This window comes from Pristiophorus japonicus, chromosome 18 (genome assembly GCF_044704955.1).
Source record: "Pristiophorus japonicus isolate sPriJap1 chromosome 18, sPriJap1.hap1, whole genome shotgun sequence".
NCBI classification, from domain to species: Eukaryota; Metazoa; Chordata; class Chondrichthyes; family Pristiophoridae; genus Pristiophorus; species Pristiophorus japonicus.
In genome coordinates, this window is record NC_091994.1 from 110,771,857 (window position 1) to 110,789,066 (window position 17,210).

General features: G+C 45.5%; 1 protein-coding gene across 3 annotated transcripts in view; it reads left to right on the forward strand.

Annotated features, from left to right (window-relative positions):
* Positions 1–4,590, forward strand: part of pex14 (peroxisomal biogenesis factor 14) — a 256,878-nt gene extending 252,288 nt beyond the window's left edge. For all 3 annotated transcript variants that reach the window (XM_070860576.1, XM_070860575.1, XM_070860574.1), the window contains exons 8-9: positions 712–803; positions 2,469–4,590. In XM_070860576.1, the coding sequence (XP_070716677.1) occupies positions 712–803; positions 2,469–2,904 (528 nt within the window). In that variant the 3' untranslated portion in view covers positions 2,905–4,590. The remainder of the gene's footprint in view (positions 1–711; positions 804–2,468) is intronic.
* The last annotated feature ends 12,620 nt before the right edge of the window (positions 4,591–17,210 follow it).

Sequence of the window (17,210 nt, forward strand, 5' to 3'; positions counted from 1 at the left end):
TTTATATCGCACAGTGCTGAGGCAGGTGGGTGTAATGTTTGATATTTTCAGAGGCTGTGACCTCCATCCATAGAAGTCCTGCTGTTGTCAGATCCTCATTCCCTCCCCCTCAGGGCTACTCTCTGCTCACGTTGAGAAACAGGACATCAGTCAGAGAGAATCAGAGAGCACCAGTGGCAAAGACCTGCAAGGAGGTCAGCTCATCCTCACCTCGGGCTGAGAGTGAGAAAATGTGGGGCAGAAGAACTTACAAAAAATTTTAATTTCCTGACAAGAAAATTGCTATGTCATGTGTTAGAAGACTCAGTAACTGACTGTAGCTGTAACATTCCATACACAATAGCCAGCTCATTGGGAAATACATTTGTATATTTTTGAAACACAAACCTGGCCTACAGTTTAGACTCTGATTGCTTTCCATAGAATCATAGAATGGTTACAGCACGGAAGCCGACCATTCGGCCCATTGAGCCCGTGCCTATTCTCAGCCAGTCCCATTCCCTCCGCCCTTTCCCCGTAGCCCTGCAACTTTTTCTCCATCCGATACTTATCCAACTCCCTTTTGAAAAATAAAATGGAGTCTGCCTCCACCACCCTTTCAGGCCGTGCATTCCAGATCCCAACCACTCGCTGTGTAAAGACGTTTTCTCTTGTGTCGTTTTTGGTTCTTTTGCCAATCACCTTAAATCTGTGTCCTCTGGTTCTCCCCAGGCTGCCTCGTCAACAAATTGGCTTCTGGAGTCTCAGAGTGTTAATGAATTGAAAGCTGAGATCACCTCATTGAAAGGACTTCTCCTAAGCAGGTAAAGTTGGTCTGGGCTAGCACTGGAAATAGATGAACTGAAATCTGTCTGAAAAAACAGGTAAATACCAGTGCATACTTTTTGTGCAGAGAGTGCTAATTCACCAAAAATGGGAGGTTTCTGACATAAGGGAGTAAAGGGTTATGGGGAGCGGACGGGGAAGTGGAGCTGAGCCCATGATCAAATCAGCTATGATCGTATTGAATGGCGGAGCAGGCTCGAGGGGCCAAATGGCCTACTCCTGCTTCTATGTCTTACGTTCTTACAAGGAGGTTACTACCGAGTCAGATTTTAAGGTGAGCTTACCCAAAGGCCCACTGAGTAAAGGCATGAACCCACAGAGCCCAGTGGGTCCCAGGTTCAATTCCTGGTCTACGCTGAGTTAGCTGGTCACAGCTAGTGCAGCTATTGACTGCAATACCTCAGGCTAGTGAGAGCATCAGACTGTGTTTCCACTCCTGATTATAATCCAATGGCAGAGAATGGGATGTCCTCTACTGTCATAGAGTCGGTTAACACTTTCTATCGGGGCTTGCACATCAAGAATAGCTACTTGGCTGAGAAACTGGAGTTCTGCTAGCAACTGTGGACCTGTATTCCAGTAAGAATCAGCACATTCAGTATAAGAGAGAAAATTGACAACAACAAAAAATAGAAATGAGGACTGCAGGGGTATGTGGAAAAATACATATTTTTTAAATTGTGTGTTTTCCCAGACAAGCCCATGCTGAAGTGCTCAATAACTCTTTCCTATTTTATCTTTCCCCACCTTTCCTCCACCCATTCCCCAATCAGTTTTGGTTATTTGTTTCTTATTGTGAATGCTTCTTAGAGAGCTGTTGTTCCCCTAGTCTGTGTTTAGCTATTTAGATTATCTGTGTTCTCCTGACATCTTGGTGGGAAATTATATCACCATTGACTTTGGAGGCAGGCATTCCACAAAAGCAATGCCATTGTTCTCTCTGATTGCTGCCATGGGAGAGCTCGACACAAGAACTGTAACATCATTTTCCCATAAATCTCAGCTAGAAACATTTCACACGCAATTCAGGTTGGCTCACAGAATCAACAAATGAATACTAGCAAATTAATATATTGAGTTTTTTTAAAAAGTCATTCACTGGATATGGGCATCATTGGCAAGGCCAGCATTTATTGCCCATCCCTAATTGCCCCTTGAGAAGGTGGTGGTGAACTGCTGCAGTCCGTGTGGTGAAGGTGCTCCCACAGTCCTGTTAGGGAGGGAGTTCCAGGATTTTGACCCAGCGACGATGAAGGAACGGTATTATATTTCTAAGGCAGGATGGTGTGTGACTGGGAGGGGAACGTGGAGGTGGTGGTGTTCCCATGCGCCTGCTGCCCTTGTCCTTCTAGGTGGTAGAGGTCGTGGGTTTGGGAGGTGCTGCCGAAGAAGCCTGGGCGAGTAACAACACTAGTTTAGTTCCCTTTGAATTGTCACCTGTATTGTGAATCCATGTTAGATATCGTCTTGGGCTCAGTGGCGGTGCTCCCTCCTGCAAATAGAACCTTCATCTCTCGCGTTCAGGAATAATAGTGTACCAAACTCTAAAAAAAGAACCTACAGATGCTGTAGATATTTCCTGTAGATTTTACTGAAATTTTTTTATGATCATGAACATTCACAAACTTGTATTTTGGTTGTAGGCGACAGTTCCCATCTTCCCCTTCAGCTCCAAAGATACCGTCTTGGCAAATCCCCGTCAAACCATCCACAATAGCCACCTCTGTGACAGTCAATCACAACAACAGCAGCAGCGACATCTCGCCAGTCAGCATCGAGTCTGCTTCCACCTCGCCAGTCACCGAGAACCACAGCCCTGAAGGGGGCAGTCTTAGCCACATCATCGACAGCAGCGAAGTAGATGTTAAATGTCAAGTGAGGATGGAAGTCCAAGGGGAAGAAGAGAAAAAACAAGAGAACGAGGATGAGGATGAAGATGACGATGTTAGCCATGTGGATGAGGACGATTGTCCGAATGTGCAGACAGAGGATAGACGGGGTGGTGACGGACAAATAAATGAGCAAGTGGATAAACTACGACACCCCGAGGGTGCCAGTAATGAAAATGACAATGACTAATTAGTAAATGTGATCCAGTGATTGGCCTCCATGAACAGAATGTCCATAATTCCATTAATTTACTGTAAATATATGCTTATTGCATCCTGAGCAGTGGATTTTTGCAACCCAGCAAATAAGGCTGAGGCACATGTAAACACCAGATGAATATGTGTGACTAGTTACACCCAGTTGCACTCCGGTGCAACATTATTGCATGACCAGGTCAGAAGAGTTCAGGGTTCACCACGCGAAGGTGTATTACCTCAGTGGTGAAGAAGTCAAAACGCCCACCTACCATCTACCTGGTTGTAGGTTAAAACCCCAGCAAAATTCAACACCTTGTTTGTGATGCGTTTTGTCAGCACTCGGGCAGCTGTTGATGCGATGCAGAATCAACCAAGGCAACAAGGATGGGAATCCAGACCCTCCTTATATGTGAAGATACCGTGCCAGTAACAAATCTTCAGTAGGTGTTAGCAGTATACGTTGGTTGCTTGAAGCACCTCCGAGACCTGGTACAGGTGAATCCTGCTAGGAACCCAACTGGAAATGATAAGTTTGTGTTCGAATTATTATTGTATGATGGAAGTGAATGGCAATAGTACATTGCAGATTTTATGTTACATTAGATTAACTTTGTATTTGTCTGGCTGTGGCTGTAGTTGCAGTTACACACACTCACACAGACTGGGTTAGACCTGACGAATGAGACTGTGACAGAATTGATTTTGTTGCTTTCAAGCAACTTTAGGGTTCTAGTTCAAGAAATCCGTTTGTCACCTTTGTACCGTTATTTGTACAATCTTGACGCAGTACCACATAGTAAAACCATCGCAGTGAACCCTGAATTTGGAAAGCAACTTCAGTTAGCTCTTACGGAAATTCCATTAGATGAACCGACTTCCATTTCATTTCAGGGCGACAGTATAGTTCCTGAACTGTTCCGACAGGATTTCAAATTCAGCCCCAATAGCGACACTTTGACATGGCACTTCCATCAGACATTGTTCTCCTTTCTAGGGCCGTGTTCCAGTCCAGTTCCTAACTGGTGGAGAGAATCGCAGCAGTTCAGTAAGTAAAATGCTGTTATCTCTCGCCCTTTTTTTTTTGGTCAGGAGTGGGGTTGGAGAAGCAACAACAGTTTCCTGCATTTTAAGCACCTTTGCTTTCATTCATTTTGACTCCCAAGAAAGTTTTTAATATAAAATGGCAAAATATGGTGGCGAGGTCATTTGTTTATTTTTTAGAAACGCGTTTGTGGTGTTTAAATTGAACTTTACGGCAAAGCACATGAAATGGTTCGATACATGATGTATTCATTAATTTCGAAATACAGTTTATGATGTAGGCAATCAAAGTGGCACTGTCTCTTTTTAAAGTTATTTAATACTGGGAGGGAAACCACATTAAAGATTCAGCAACATTTGGGCCGGGGGTGGGGGTGTGGGTGTGCAGATTGTATTCAACAAGAATGAATTGAATGTATTGTTTTTATCATTAGTAAACCTTAATGTTACAACTTGCTTTTTATCATTTACCTTCTCCCCGGCCCAAATATCATCGTAATGCCTTCCCGGCAAGAAGGTGTTTATTTTCAAACATTGTGAACCAGCATATTTTGCCTGGACGCCTTTGATTGCGGAGTAATTATTTCAGTGGTAATTATTTTAATCAAATATTTAATTAAACAGTTTTGCAGTTGTATTGAAGTTACTTCACAAGTAAATTTTATGATGAAAACATCCTTTGGCCTTTAAGATAGAAGGAATTCCCATTTGTTTACTTGCCCAACTCCGGCTCAGAGATGGTATTTAATTTATCAATACACCATGGCACGCATTGAAAAATAAAACATTCAGCTCAAGCCGGTGAATAAAACGTGGTTAATGGCTGGACCGGAAATTCACTGGCCTGCTCAGCTCCAATATTGTTGTGCTAAAGCACAAATCATATGACACCCATTAGGTCAAGTGATTTAAAGGGGCGAGTGATTTGGTACCATTCAAATTCGCTCAGAAACCAACCCCTCCAACTCTCTGTGCATGACTGCAAAATGCTGGCAACAATTTGGACTTCACGTGATTTGTGGGAATTTGGGACATGTGTTACACCACATTAAATGATTTGCTTTGAGGCCCAGAAAACCCTCCGATGAAAGCGTGTGGATTGACTCACCTTCTCTGCAGTTGTATTGAAATTACTTCACAAGTAAATTTTATGAAAACATCCGCTGGCCTTTAAGATAGAAGGAATTCCCATTTGTTTACTTGCCCAACTCCTCCCTGCTTCCTTGCTGTAAAAACCCATTCATGTTTGTTCCCAGCAACATTTTCCACAGGTCTATCATTATTCCTTGTGTAAAACAAAATCTACCTGACCTTCCTCTTACTCCAAAACTTCTCGTGTTTAATTCCTGTCCCCTGATCCCACAAGCCTGCACCATAGTGAGCACCTGGATGGATTTCGTCAAACTCCCTTATAACGGTGAAACTTTCAATTCAGTCACTCTGAAGTGTCTCCTTTTCCAAAAATAACAAGCCCACGCTCCATAGGATTTCCTCATAATTTAAATTCCTGACACCTTGCTTATCTCTATACCCTCAAGTTGAATAATGATCTTGCTATAATTACCAGAGATTGGCATCGTACTCCAGGTGTGTGTTGACAATCTCTTACACTTGCACTGACGTGTACTGTCAGGTAACAGTTACAAATCCAGGTCTGTGATGGATACATTCTCGGGTTCAGTGCCGTGATCGTTCTTGTAAAGCCGTCTTTGAGTGTCCTAATTTTATGGGAATGGGCTCTCACTGCCCTACATCTATTTGTACAATCGCACAACCCCTTGTCATCTGAACGGGATATTTGTGTCATTTATATGTATTGTGTTTTCAATCTCTCTGAAGGCGGGCAGAGCTAATCTAGGCAACGCAAAGTTTGGTTTGAATCAGGAAGCTTTTTATTCCACAATTAGGTGACCATATAGAGCAATAGTTATGATCGAGTGTGCGTCGCTCAATCAGTATAGCTTCACGTAACAGCATGAAAAATGATCACTGGACATCATCCCGCTGACTGACTTAACTTAACTAGAACCTCACCTCTGTATTCTGCCCTACTGTTCCAGACCAGCCCCACTTCTCTCCACAGCCTTTTGCTGACAAGACTGTGCAGAATCCTCCCCCAAAACATCAGGCTGCCTTTTTGGTGTCTTGAGCTCTGATATTTAAAAGCCTCTTTCACTGTATCAAAAAGTCTATCCCTCTCATAGTCTGACAACAATCAAAGCGATTTCCAAAATAATGGTGAGAGGTGTCCATCCAAAACCTCAGACAAATCATATATTGCTGGGCCCCGAGAAGGAGCAATTTCTGATTAGCATCTTAACTACCTTTCATTCAAGTGCCTCTTCTAAAAACTTTTGAGATTGCGCATTTCTGTTTTTTAAACCAGCGTTCATCATCATCATTGTCATCATCATAGGCATTCCCTCGGAATCGAGGAAGACTTGCTTCCACTCTTAGCATGAGTCCTTAGGTGGCTGAACAGTCCAATACAAGAGCCACAGTCCCTGTCATAGGTGGGACAGACAGTGGTTGAAGGAAAGGGTGGGTGGGGAGTCTGGTTTGCCGCATGCTTCTTCCGCTGCCTGCGCTTGGTTTCTGCATGCTCTCGGCGACGAGACTCGGCGAGATTACCAGTAACAGTGATACCCTGCAGCATGACGAATCCAGCACTTTGCCTTTTCTTATTCCAGCAGAGCTCTGAACTATCTGTTTTGTAGAATTATTCAGAAAAGCCTCTGCTCCTGTCTCCTGATTTATATATTTTTTAAAGATGCCGAGCGCATTATTATTGCTCGGGAGTACCTTGAATTTTTTTTGGAAACCATCAAAGACGACCAGTGCCTGTTTTATTTCCACCAAAGGAACGTTTATTCTACATTCGATATTAAGACAGGAGTTTTCTGCCATGTACTTTTTTATTGGGATATACAATATTTTTTTAGGGTAGGTTTTTCCAACCTCATTGGCGTTCATTAATATTTACGCAAATTTTTAAAAAGACTTGGATTTATATAGCGCCTTTCATGACCACCGGATGTCTCAAAGCGCTTCACAGCCAATGAAGTACTCTTGGAGTGTAGTCACTGTTTTACTACAATTTTGCACAGGATATACCCCTCTATATGCTCTTCCCGTCCACTTGTAGGGAAGAGCAAAACTAGAAGCCATCAATATAAAACAGTCACTGAGAAATCCAATAGGGAATTCAGAAGAAACTTCTTCACCCAGAGAATGGTGAGAATGTGGAACTCGCTGCCACAGGGAGTGGTTGCAGCAAATAGTATCGATGTATTTAAGGGGAGGCTGGACAAGTATATGGGGGAGAAGGGAATAGAGGGTTATGCGGATAGTTGGAGGAGGAAAGGCGGGAGGAAACTCGAGTGGAGCATAAACGCGGCATGGACTGGTTGGGCCGAATGGCCTGTTTCTGTGCCATAAATCCCGTGTAATAATTGTAGTAAAAATTTGGGTAAATGTATTTCTATTATAGAATAGCACTTTTCCAACCTCAGTACTTTATTTTTGTGTTTTGCAGTTTTGCATGGCCCCACAAATGGTAAATGAGATCGAAGTCCAATTAATTTTTTTGGTGTGTTGGTTAAAGGAGAAATCTTGGCCATAACGCTAGAAGAACTCCTTGCTCTTTCAGTCGTGCCTTCCAATCTTTTACAGCCACCTGAACAGGCAGACAGAACTTCAGTCTAATATCTCATCCAGCATTGCAGCACTCCCTCAGTACTGCGTTGAAGTGTCAGCCTAGATTATCGGTTGAAATCTATAGGTAGTAGGATTTGAACCCAAATCTTGTGACCCAAAGGCAAGAGTGCAACCACTGAGCCAAACATGACACAATGCAAGTCTGTAATAACCTGTATTTTATGCGGCAGATGAACTATTAGTTTTTACATTTAACCTGAGCAAAAAACCAACTGAAAGCTGCACGTGAGTGTGACTTATAGTGAAAAATTACTACGTTTAGCACACTGTTCTGAAATGCATGTTAATACTGCACTTCAAAGGTTAATCTCCACTGATTTTGGTACAAAGTGAGATAGTTCAGGACCGAGTTACATTTCAGGGCACTATGTATCAGCATATATATTTGAAATTATCTTCCTCATCGCAATATAGTTTGGTAGTACTGGCTGATTTTTGATGCGGGGACAAACGTGTTGAAATCCTGACAACCCAAATAGACCAACCTTGAGCTGTGTGGTTATTGGGAAAAGTCGCTACAATGTTTTGCTAAAGTTCACAGAAACAGGCCATTCGGCCTAACCAGTCCATGCCGGTGTTTATGCTCCACTCGAGCCTCCTCCCGTCTTTCCCCATCTAAATCTAGCAGCATAACCCTCTATTCCCTTCTCCCCCATATGCTTGTCTAGCCTCCCCTTAAATACATCGATACTATTCGCTTCAACCTCTCCCTGTGGCAGCGTGTTCCACATTCTCACCACTCTCTGGGTAAAGAAGTTCCTTCTGAATTCCTGATTGGATTTCATATTCTTTCATTCTGGTTATTAATGGATTTTAATATTGCTAGGCTACTTATGTTTGCAATCAATAATGTGGGTGTAACAGGCCTGGCCACAGTGTCCCGTCAACAAGCCATGTGCCTAGTTGGCTGACTGCTCTAAAATATAAACAATAGCAGACTTGTCTTAAAATTCTCAAATTAAACCAAGCCAGAAGATGTTTTTTTCCCTTCCAATTAGGATTTCTTTGAGAAATTCTGTGCAAGTATTCTAAGACCAGCCAAATTAATATTAGTGGTTTCAGAGCCCATATGGAACAACCAGGGGCCAATTGTGATACAGGAAGTACTTTGGTCGTCATGTTACTGTTGCAAGTTGGAAGCATCTTCCCATATCCTTTAGTGACCAAGTTTATTGGAACCAGACACTGGTGTATGGGTGTCAGCCTTGACTCTGGGTGGGGTAGCATTCTCACCTCTGATCAGATGGCCATGGGGTGAAGTACCACTCCAGAGACTTGAGCTCATAATCTTGACTCTAATGCAGTACTGAGGGAGTGCTGCACTGTCGGCAGCGTTCCCACGCAGGCCGCTCACCAGCTTTTCAATGGAATTGACCGTGCAAGAGCGAAAATTTGAATGGCCCACACAGCCAGTTAAAGGGACCATGCACACACACAAAATGACAGGAAATATTGCCTGTCAGAGGGGCCATCTTTTGAGTAAGGCGTTAAACCGGGGCTCTTATCTTGCCTCTCGGGTGGATGTAAAAGAACCCATGGCACTAATCGAAGAACAGCTGGGGAGTTCTTCTGATGTCCTGGGGCCAATATTTATCCCTCAATCAACATCACTAAAAAGATTATCTGGTCATTATCTCTTGCTGTCGTGATCTTGTTCGCAAATTGGCTGCTGCGTTTCCTACATTACAACAGTCAAAATACTTCATTGGCTGTAAAGAGCTTTGGAATGTTCTGGGATCATGAAAGGCGCTATATAAATGCACGTTTTTTTTTCTTTAATTGACTTCTGTTCATGGGAAAAAGTCCGACCAGATTATGAACAGATAGGTACACCCTCGTGTGCCATGAATGGGATAGTGTGCGGCACATTGTCTGCATGCCCGACACGAGACTCACAAAGCAAGCGCTCTACTCGGAACTACTACATGGCAAGCGAGCCCCAGGTGGGCAGAGGAAACATTTCAAGGACGCCCTCAAAGCCTCCCTGATAAAGTGCAACATCCCCACTGACACCTGGGAGTCCCTGGCCAAAGACCGCCCTAAGGTGGAGGAAGTGCATCCGGGAGGGCGCTGAGCACCTTGAGTCTCGTCGCCGAGAGCATGCAGAAAACAAGCGCAGGCAGCGGAAGGAGCGTGCAGCAAACCAGGCTCCCTGCCCACCCTTTCCCTCAACCACTGTCTGTCCCACCTGTGACAGAGACTGTAATTCTCGTATTGGACTGTTCAGTCACCTGAGAACTCACTTTTAGAGTGGAAGCAGGTCTTCCTCGATTTTGAGGGACTGCCAATGATGATGAGTATGCAACAGAGCTAACAAATATCCAATAGATAATGGCATTATGCACCAGTGTGTGAATTCCTGGAAGTGAGTTGGAAGCTGAACTTGGTCATTGAATTGTCAATGAGCAGCAATGACAGTGTCTTTATACCAAAAGAAGTCTTTCATGTCACTGGTGTTAATGGTGAGCCAAGCATGCCTGGACTTTCTGATGGGGATGTATGTTGAGTGGGGTAGGACTTTTACTAAATTAGTACATGCCTCCAATGACCCCTGCCATGCTTCTGACCAGGGTCGTCGACATATAGAGAGCAGGCTGCTCAGACTAGGTCTGGAGACTTGCTGCATCGTTTTCGGGGGTTCTGCTGCAGTGGCAAGAAGGTGTTGGCCTCCAAGGCCCCAATCCATCAATTGTAAATTGCTGGATGGTATGGTCTCACAGGCAGCCCGATCACAATTGGAGCAAATGGTGGGTAATACAGGTGCAGCATCCGAGATCTGGAATGTTCCGGACTCCAGACCGATTGGTGGCAGGGTTGTCCGGAATCCATAAAATGTTCCGGAACCGCTGACCCTGCTGACCTCTAGGTCCCACCGCTGCCCGACCTCGGGGTCTCCTCGCCGGCCCGCCCGAACACCACCTCCGCGACGGGGCCCCGCCCGAACACCACCTCCGCGACGGGGCCCCGCCCGAACACCACCTCCACGACTGGGCTCCGCCCGAACAACACCTCCGCCGCGGGGGCCCGCCCGAACACCTCCGCGGCAGGGGCCCGCCTGAACACCACCTCCGCGACGGGGCCCCGCCCGAACACCACCTCCACGACTGGGCTCCGCCTGAACAGCTCCGCAACGGGGCCCCGCCCGAACACCACCTCTGCGACTGGGCTCCGCCCGAACAACACCTCCGCCGCGGGGGCCCGCCCGAACACCTCCCCGATGGGGCCCTGCCCGAACACCACCTCCGCGACTGGGCCCTGCCCGAACACCACCTCCGCGACTGGGCCCCGCCCGAACACCACCTCCCCGACGGAGCCCCGCCCGAACACCAACTCCGCGACTGGGCTCCGCCCGAACAACACCTCCGCAGCGGGGGCCCGTCTGAACACCACCTCCCCGACGGGGCCCTGCCCGAACACCACCTCCACGATTGGGCCCTGCCCGAACACCACCTTCGCGGCGGGGGCCCCGCCTGAACACCTCCTCCGTGACGGGGCCCCGCCCGAACACCACCTCAGCGACGGAGCTCCGCCCGAACACCACCTCCCCGACGGGACCCTGCCCGAACACAACCTCTGCGACAGGACCCTGCCCGAACACAACCTCTGCGACAGGGCCCCGCCCGAACACCACCTCCGCGGCTGGGCTCCGCCCGAACACCACCTCCGCGACTGGGCTCCGCCCGAACACCACCTCTGCGGCGGGGGCCCCGCCCGAATCGCTCCTCCGCGAGTAACCCCTCCCCCCCCCCCCCCCCCCCTTTCTGATGTTCCGAAATCGGGAAATACCCGAACTTGGGCTCGGATATTCGTGATGTCAGAAACAGAAAGTCCGGAGAAACGTGGAATCCGGAATGGCCTCGGTCCCGAGGGTTCCGGATTCTGGATGCTGCACCTGTATAGCGATGACCACTCATTAAAATTAAATTTGCATGCACCCGCCCACACATGTGGATACATTTTGGGCCACTGTGTCCACTCATTGGGAAATGGGAGGTTCAGGGTGGTGTGGGAGCAGAAAATCACGACCTTACTGTCTTTGTGAGTCCTCTATTGTCTTCGCTCCACCATTGTGCCTTCAGCCGGCTTGGCCCTATGCTCTGGAACTCCCTCCCTAAACCTCCTCGCCTCTCCTCCTTTTAAGACGCTTATTAAAACCTTCCTCTTTGACCAAGCTTTGGTCACTTGTCCTTATGTGGCTCGGTGTCAAATTTTATTTGATAATCACTCATTTGAAGCACCTGGAGTCGTTTTACTACTTTAAAGTGGCTATATAAATGCAAGTTGAGGCTTATGTGGAGCATAAACATGAGCATAGACCAGTTATGCCGAATGGCCTGTTTCTGTACTTTATATATAAATTTGTCTGCAGCCTTCAATCTATAAACTTGCATACATTAACATTTCTCAAAATGACTGAACCAGACATCAATGAATCTTCTGACACCTTTAATTTATAAATACAGCCAATTATATCCATGACGAAAATCATTTAGGGCAGATAACTTACTGAAATACAGCTGAATCGAGGGAACTGCTTGGCGAGATACAGAGGTATGGGAACGCTTAAAGATATACGTTATCCAAAGTTGATCTTCAATTCACATTGCTCCAACGAGCTAGTCATATAATATGGACATTTTCCTTATTTGACTAAGTTTCACTTCTGTCGCAGTAGAATTAAAATATTAATTCTGCTTGAATCTTTGAGCTTAAGGGAGCTTTTGTATGTTGCATAATAGCTTGCCTCTTCAAGGCTGAAGTGTGCAAATTAATGCAGTATTTTGTGGCCCAACCCAGTCTCTGCAGCCAGTTTAAGCCTCCACAGCAAAGCCCTATGGTCAGTGAATTTGAATCCTAACTGTGACTAAACTACCTGTGTGTCAAGCTTAATTAATTCTTACTGTGACTAGCTTGAGGCGGCAGTTCACCTATATTTGTTTCAGGAAAGTATATTGTCAGCAAACAGATCCATGATCAACTAGTTACAGCTGCTATGGTTCCATTTGCCTTCCCATGTTTGAGGCAGGAAGTAGAGAAATGCATTAGATCAGACCAGTACTCCATAGAGTGACAATAGTATCTGGCAAATTATTTCAGAATTACAATGGCTCTTTCTCAAATTTCACTGTTGATGAACCTGAGCAAAGCATGTCGGTCTTTAGTGAGTCAGCATGGACACAATTTATCAAATGGCCACCTTCTGTGCTGTTCTATGACCAAGTTGACCGCTCAAAGTGGAGGCGAAGCACCTCGAGTCTCTTCGCCGGGAGCACGCGGAAGCCAAGCACAAACAGCGGAAGGAGCGCACGGCAACCCAAGCCCCCCCACCCACCCGTCCCTCCAACCACCGTCTGCCCCACCTGTGACAGAGACTGTAGGTCCCGCATTGGTCTCATCTCTCACCTGAGAGCTCATGTTCATTGTCATAGGCAGTCCCTCGGAATCGAGGAAGACTTGCTTCCACTCCTGAAGTGAGTTCTTTGGTGGCTGAACAGTCCAATGAGAGCCACAAACTCTGTCACAGGTGGGACAGACAGTGGTTGGAGGAAAGGGTGGGTGGGACAGGTTGCCGCACGCTCTTTCAGCTGCCTGCGCTTGATTTCTGCATGCTCTCGGCGTTGAGACTCGCGGTGCTCAGCGTGCACTTCCTCCACTTAGAGCGGTCTTGGGCCAGGGACTCCCAGGTATCAATGGGGATGTCCCACTTTATCAGGGAGGCTATGAGGGTGTCCTTGGAGCATTTCCGCTACCCACCTTTGGCTCGTTTACCGTGAAGGAGCTCCAAGTAGAGCGCTTGCTTTGGGAGTCTCCTGTCTGGCATGCGGACTATGTGGCCTGCCCAATGGAGCTGATCAAGTGTGGTCAATGCTTCAATGCTGGGGATGTTGGCCTGGACAAGGATGTTGGTGTGCCTGTCCTCCCAGGGGATTTGCAGGATCTTGCAGAGACATCGTATTAGTGTCTCGTATTATACATCCAACTCATATTAGTGTAGAAGCAAGTCATCCTCGACTCCGGAGGACGGACGAAGAAGAGGATAACCCAAGTTAAAGAGAGATGGGGAGATTAGGTAACTGGAACACTGGGTGATACCAAGTGCAGCTTTAGAAAGCCTGCAGAATGTAGGAGGAAATGGAAACTGAAGGAGTAAGGAGTTCCAAGAAAAAAATGATTTGGAATAAAGAGACAATGAGTAATGAATCCCGTAGAATGAGGAGGCAGGCAAGGGAAGAGTATTGATGGTGGCTTGTTTGGAACCTAGAAGCACCAAAGATATTTCAATGTTGCAATGACCATCATGGTATTGATAAAATGTACGTAGGAGAGGTCGGCACAGAGTCGCAGGTTGGAGGCTACAGAGCAGAAAAGGATCAACAATCAGAAGACCAGTCATTCTTGTACCGTGTCCAGAAATCTGAGGGAGGAACCAGAGGACCCTCCTCAGATATACAGGCCGTATTCAAGTCTAGAATGTATGGGTTTGTAAAGAGTTGAGTTATTGAGAAATAAAGCTGGGGGGTGGGGTGGGGGGGGGGCAGGGTAAGCAGCTTCTTGGAGGTGGCATTAGCAATGGGCGAGATTTGGGAGTTCCATTTGAGATCCGAGGAGAGTGTGAATCAAAAGAGGGCTACGTTGGACCCATCTTAAGAGACGGTAGCTGTTTGTTGAACGTTCCAGAAATCTAACAAAACTTTCTTCAAGAGTTCGTGGATCGGAAGGAAATCAGTGAAAACATCAGGAAGAGAGTGGATGATGGATTATAACCATGAACATAACTTTGACGGAAGATCCATAAAATGGTAACAATGTTTAGAGGATCATGGTGCCAGCCCATATCAACAGGTTTGGAGATATCCAGGATGATGACAAGTGAATCACCAAAGTATTCAAGTGTAGTTCCAATGGTTTGTTACGTAACCAAAAAGATTCATCAATGGAACAGCCATGCCATAAACCAAAATGGGATTTGTGGATCCGGCAAGAACTTTCATAGCATCTGTGCAGTTTTCATGATCTTCAATGTTTAATTTAGTTGACACCAGACAAAACAGTAAAAATATGAAGAGCGTTATCATGAACATCTTGGTGAAACCATGGTCTGTGGACCAACCGAGTATCCTGTACCTTGCAGGTGTGTCAAGTTTTTTTTTAAGGATCTTCTCAATAAAACTGGTTTTATTCCAAAATGTATCTTTTTAAAAAATTCTCATAGTTTCATGTCTGATAAAACTATCTCCCTGCTTTTGGTGATATTTTCTAACTGAAGTATTGGAACAATACGATAAATGCCACCATGTTGGTTATCCACCGGGTTGTGTAATCTGGCTTCATCTTCCCTACTGTTCACATTAGTTACCATCCAAGTTTTAGCTTAGTGTTTGGGGTGTAATCTGTCTAAAATGGCACCAAAACGTTACATTTTTGCTCATGTGCTTTACATGCAGAGAAGGTTCACTAGGTTGATTCCGGGGATGTGGGGGTTGACTTATGAGGAAAGGTTGAGCAGGTTGGGCCTCTACTCATTGGAATGCAGAAGAATGAGAGGTGATCTTATCGAAACGTATAAGATTATGAGGGGGCTTGATAAAGTGGATGCAGAGAAGATGTTTCCACTGATGGGGGAGACTAGAACTAGAGGGCATGATCTTAGAATAAGGGGCCGCCCATTTAAAACTGAGATGAGGAGGAATTTCTTCTCAGAGGATTGTAAATCTGTGGAATTCTCTGCCTCAGAGAGCTGTGGAAGCTGGGACATTGAATATATTTAAGATAGAGATAGACAGTTTCTTAACCGATAAGGGAATAAGGGGTTATGGGGAGCGGGCAGGGAAGTGGACCTGAGTCCATGATTGGATCATCCATGATCGTATTAAATGGCGGAGCAGGCTCGAGGGGCCGTATTGCCTACTCCTGCTCCTATTTCTTATGTTATGCAACCCTGTGCATGCGCTAATATGACACTAACACACTGTTGCCATTGGTCAGCATCCTTGGATTATACAGAGCTGCTGTGATGTTTTGCAGCATTGTTGATAGCGATCTTATGACATCACCATTCACTGTAACAAACTAAACGTACAAAAACAAATTGTCCACATTTCCTTAGAAACATTTCATGCTTAATTTAGTTGAGTCAGTGGCTGTTTTTTTTGTTGTGAAGATGTTCATGTGCTGACAAAGCAGATTTTACAACCACTTTCCGCAAATTCACCTGTGACTAAAATCAAGGTCGATGCTTTGGCATCTTCCCCTTTGGCTCTTGCTACGAGTTTTAACCAAGGTCTTCCACTTTTCATCACTCCGACCACTGAAATGTTAAACAAACCTTGATTATAGTGTTTACATTACTAACCCAGTGTTGGGTACCATTTTAACTCTTTCTTGCCCAGAATGTTAAGACTGCCACTGTAGATTTTACAGTGTTGCAACTGTACTTTACAGTAATAAACAGAAAACGCTGGAAATCTCAGCGGGTCAGGCAGCATCTGTGGAGAGAGAAACCGAGTTAACGTTTCAGGTCAATGACCCTTTCGTCAGAACCTTACCGTGACTGTCTTGCTGGGTAGCTCAGACATGCTGTTGGATCAGTATTGGCAGAATGCACAGGGCAAGTGGAGAGCATGCAATGGTTTTGATTATCTGGGAGTGTTGATACTAATACTGTTGCTGGTGTTTTGGGATATTGCTCAATGTAGCTGACTCCACATGAATGTACTTCTCACATCATAATAAAAGTGGAAAGAAATTAAAAAAATGTTTTCAGCCTATACCTTTTGTATTCATTTCTCTTTAGGATGTTTCCTCACTAAATGTTTATCTACAACTGTAAAGCATTGCAAAAAGAAAAGGAAAATAATACAATCCTAGAAATGCATATGAATTATTTTACATTTAAGTATAATATCCTACATATTTTTTGCAGTTAGATGCTCTTTTTGTGGGTGGTGGAGGGCGAGTGAAATCATCTAACTCCTGTTCCTTAACTTCTCAATAACATCAGCTTAATTGTAAGGAACATTCCGAGACATTTCACAGATGGGCATAAGGAAAACGGCTGGAGGGCGGGGGCGCGGGGGTCAAAGGTTGTGAGGGGAGCCAAGGTCGTGTTCAAAGACAAAAACAGAAAATGCTGGAAAAACTCAGCGGGTCAGACAGCATCCGCGGTGAGAGAAACAGAGTTAATGTTTCAATTCTGAGACACTTTCCAGCATTTAGTGTTTTTGTTTCGGATTCCAGCATCTGCAGTATTTTGCTCATGTCCTGATCAAAGAGATGGGCTTTGATGAGGTTTGTAAAGTAGGAGGGGCTCGGGGACAAAATTCAAGACAGTAGGAGTCAAAGGTAGTGTGTTCAAGGGCGGGGAGCATTCGGCCTGGAGGAAGGGGAAGACGTCTTACTGCAATTATATCGGGCCCTGGTGAGACCGCACCTGGAGTATTGTGCACAGTTTTGGTCTCCCCACCCAAGGAAGGATATACTTGCCATAGAGGGAGTGCAACGAAGGTTCACCAGACTGATTCCTGGGATGGGGGGGATTGT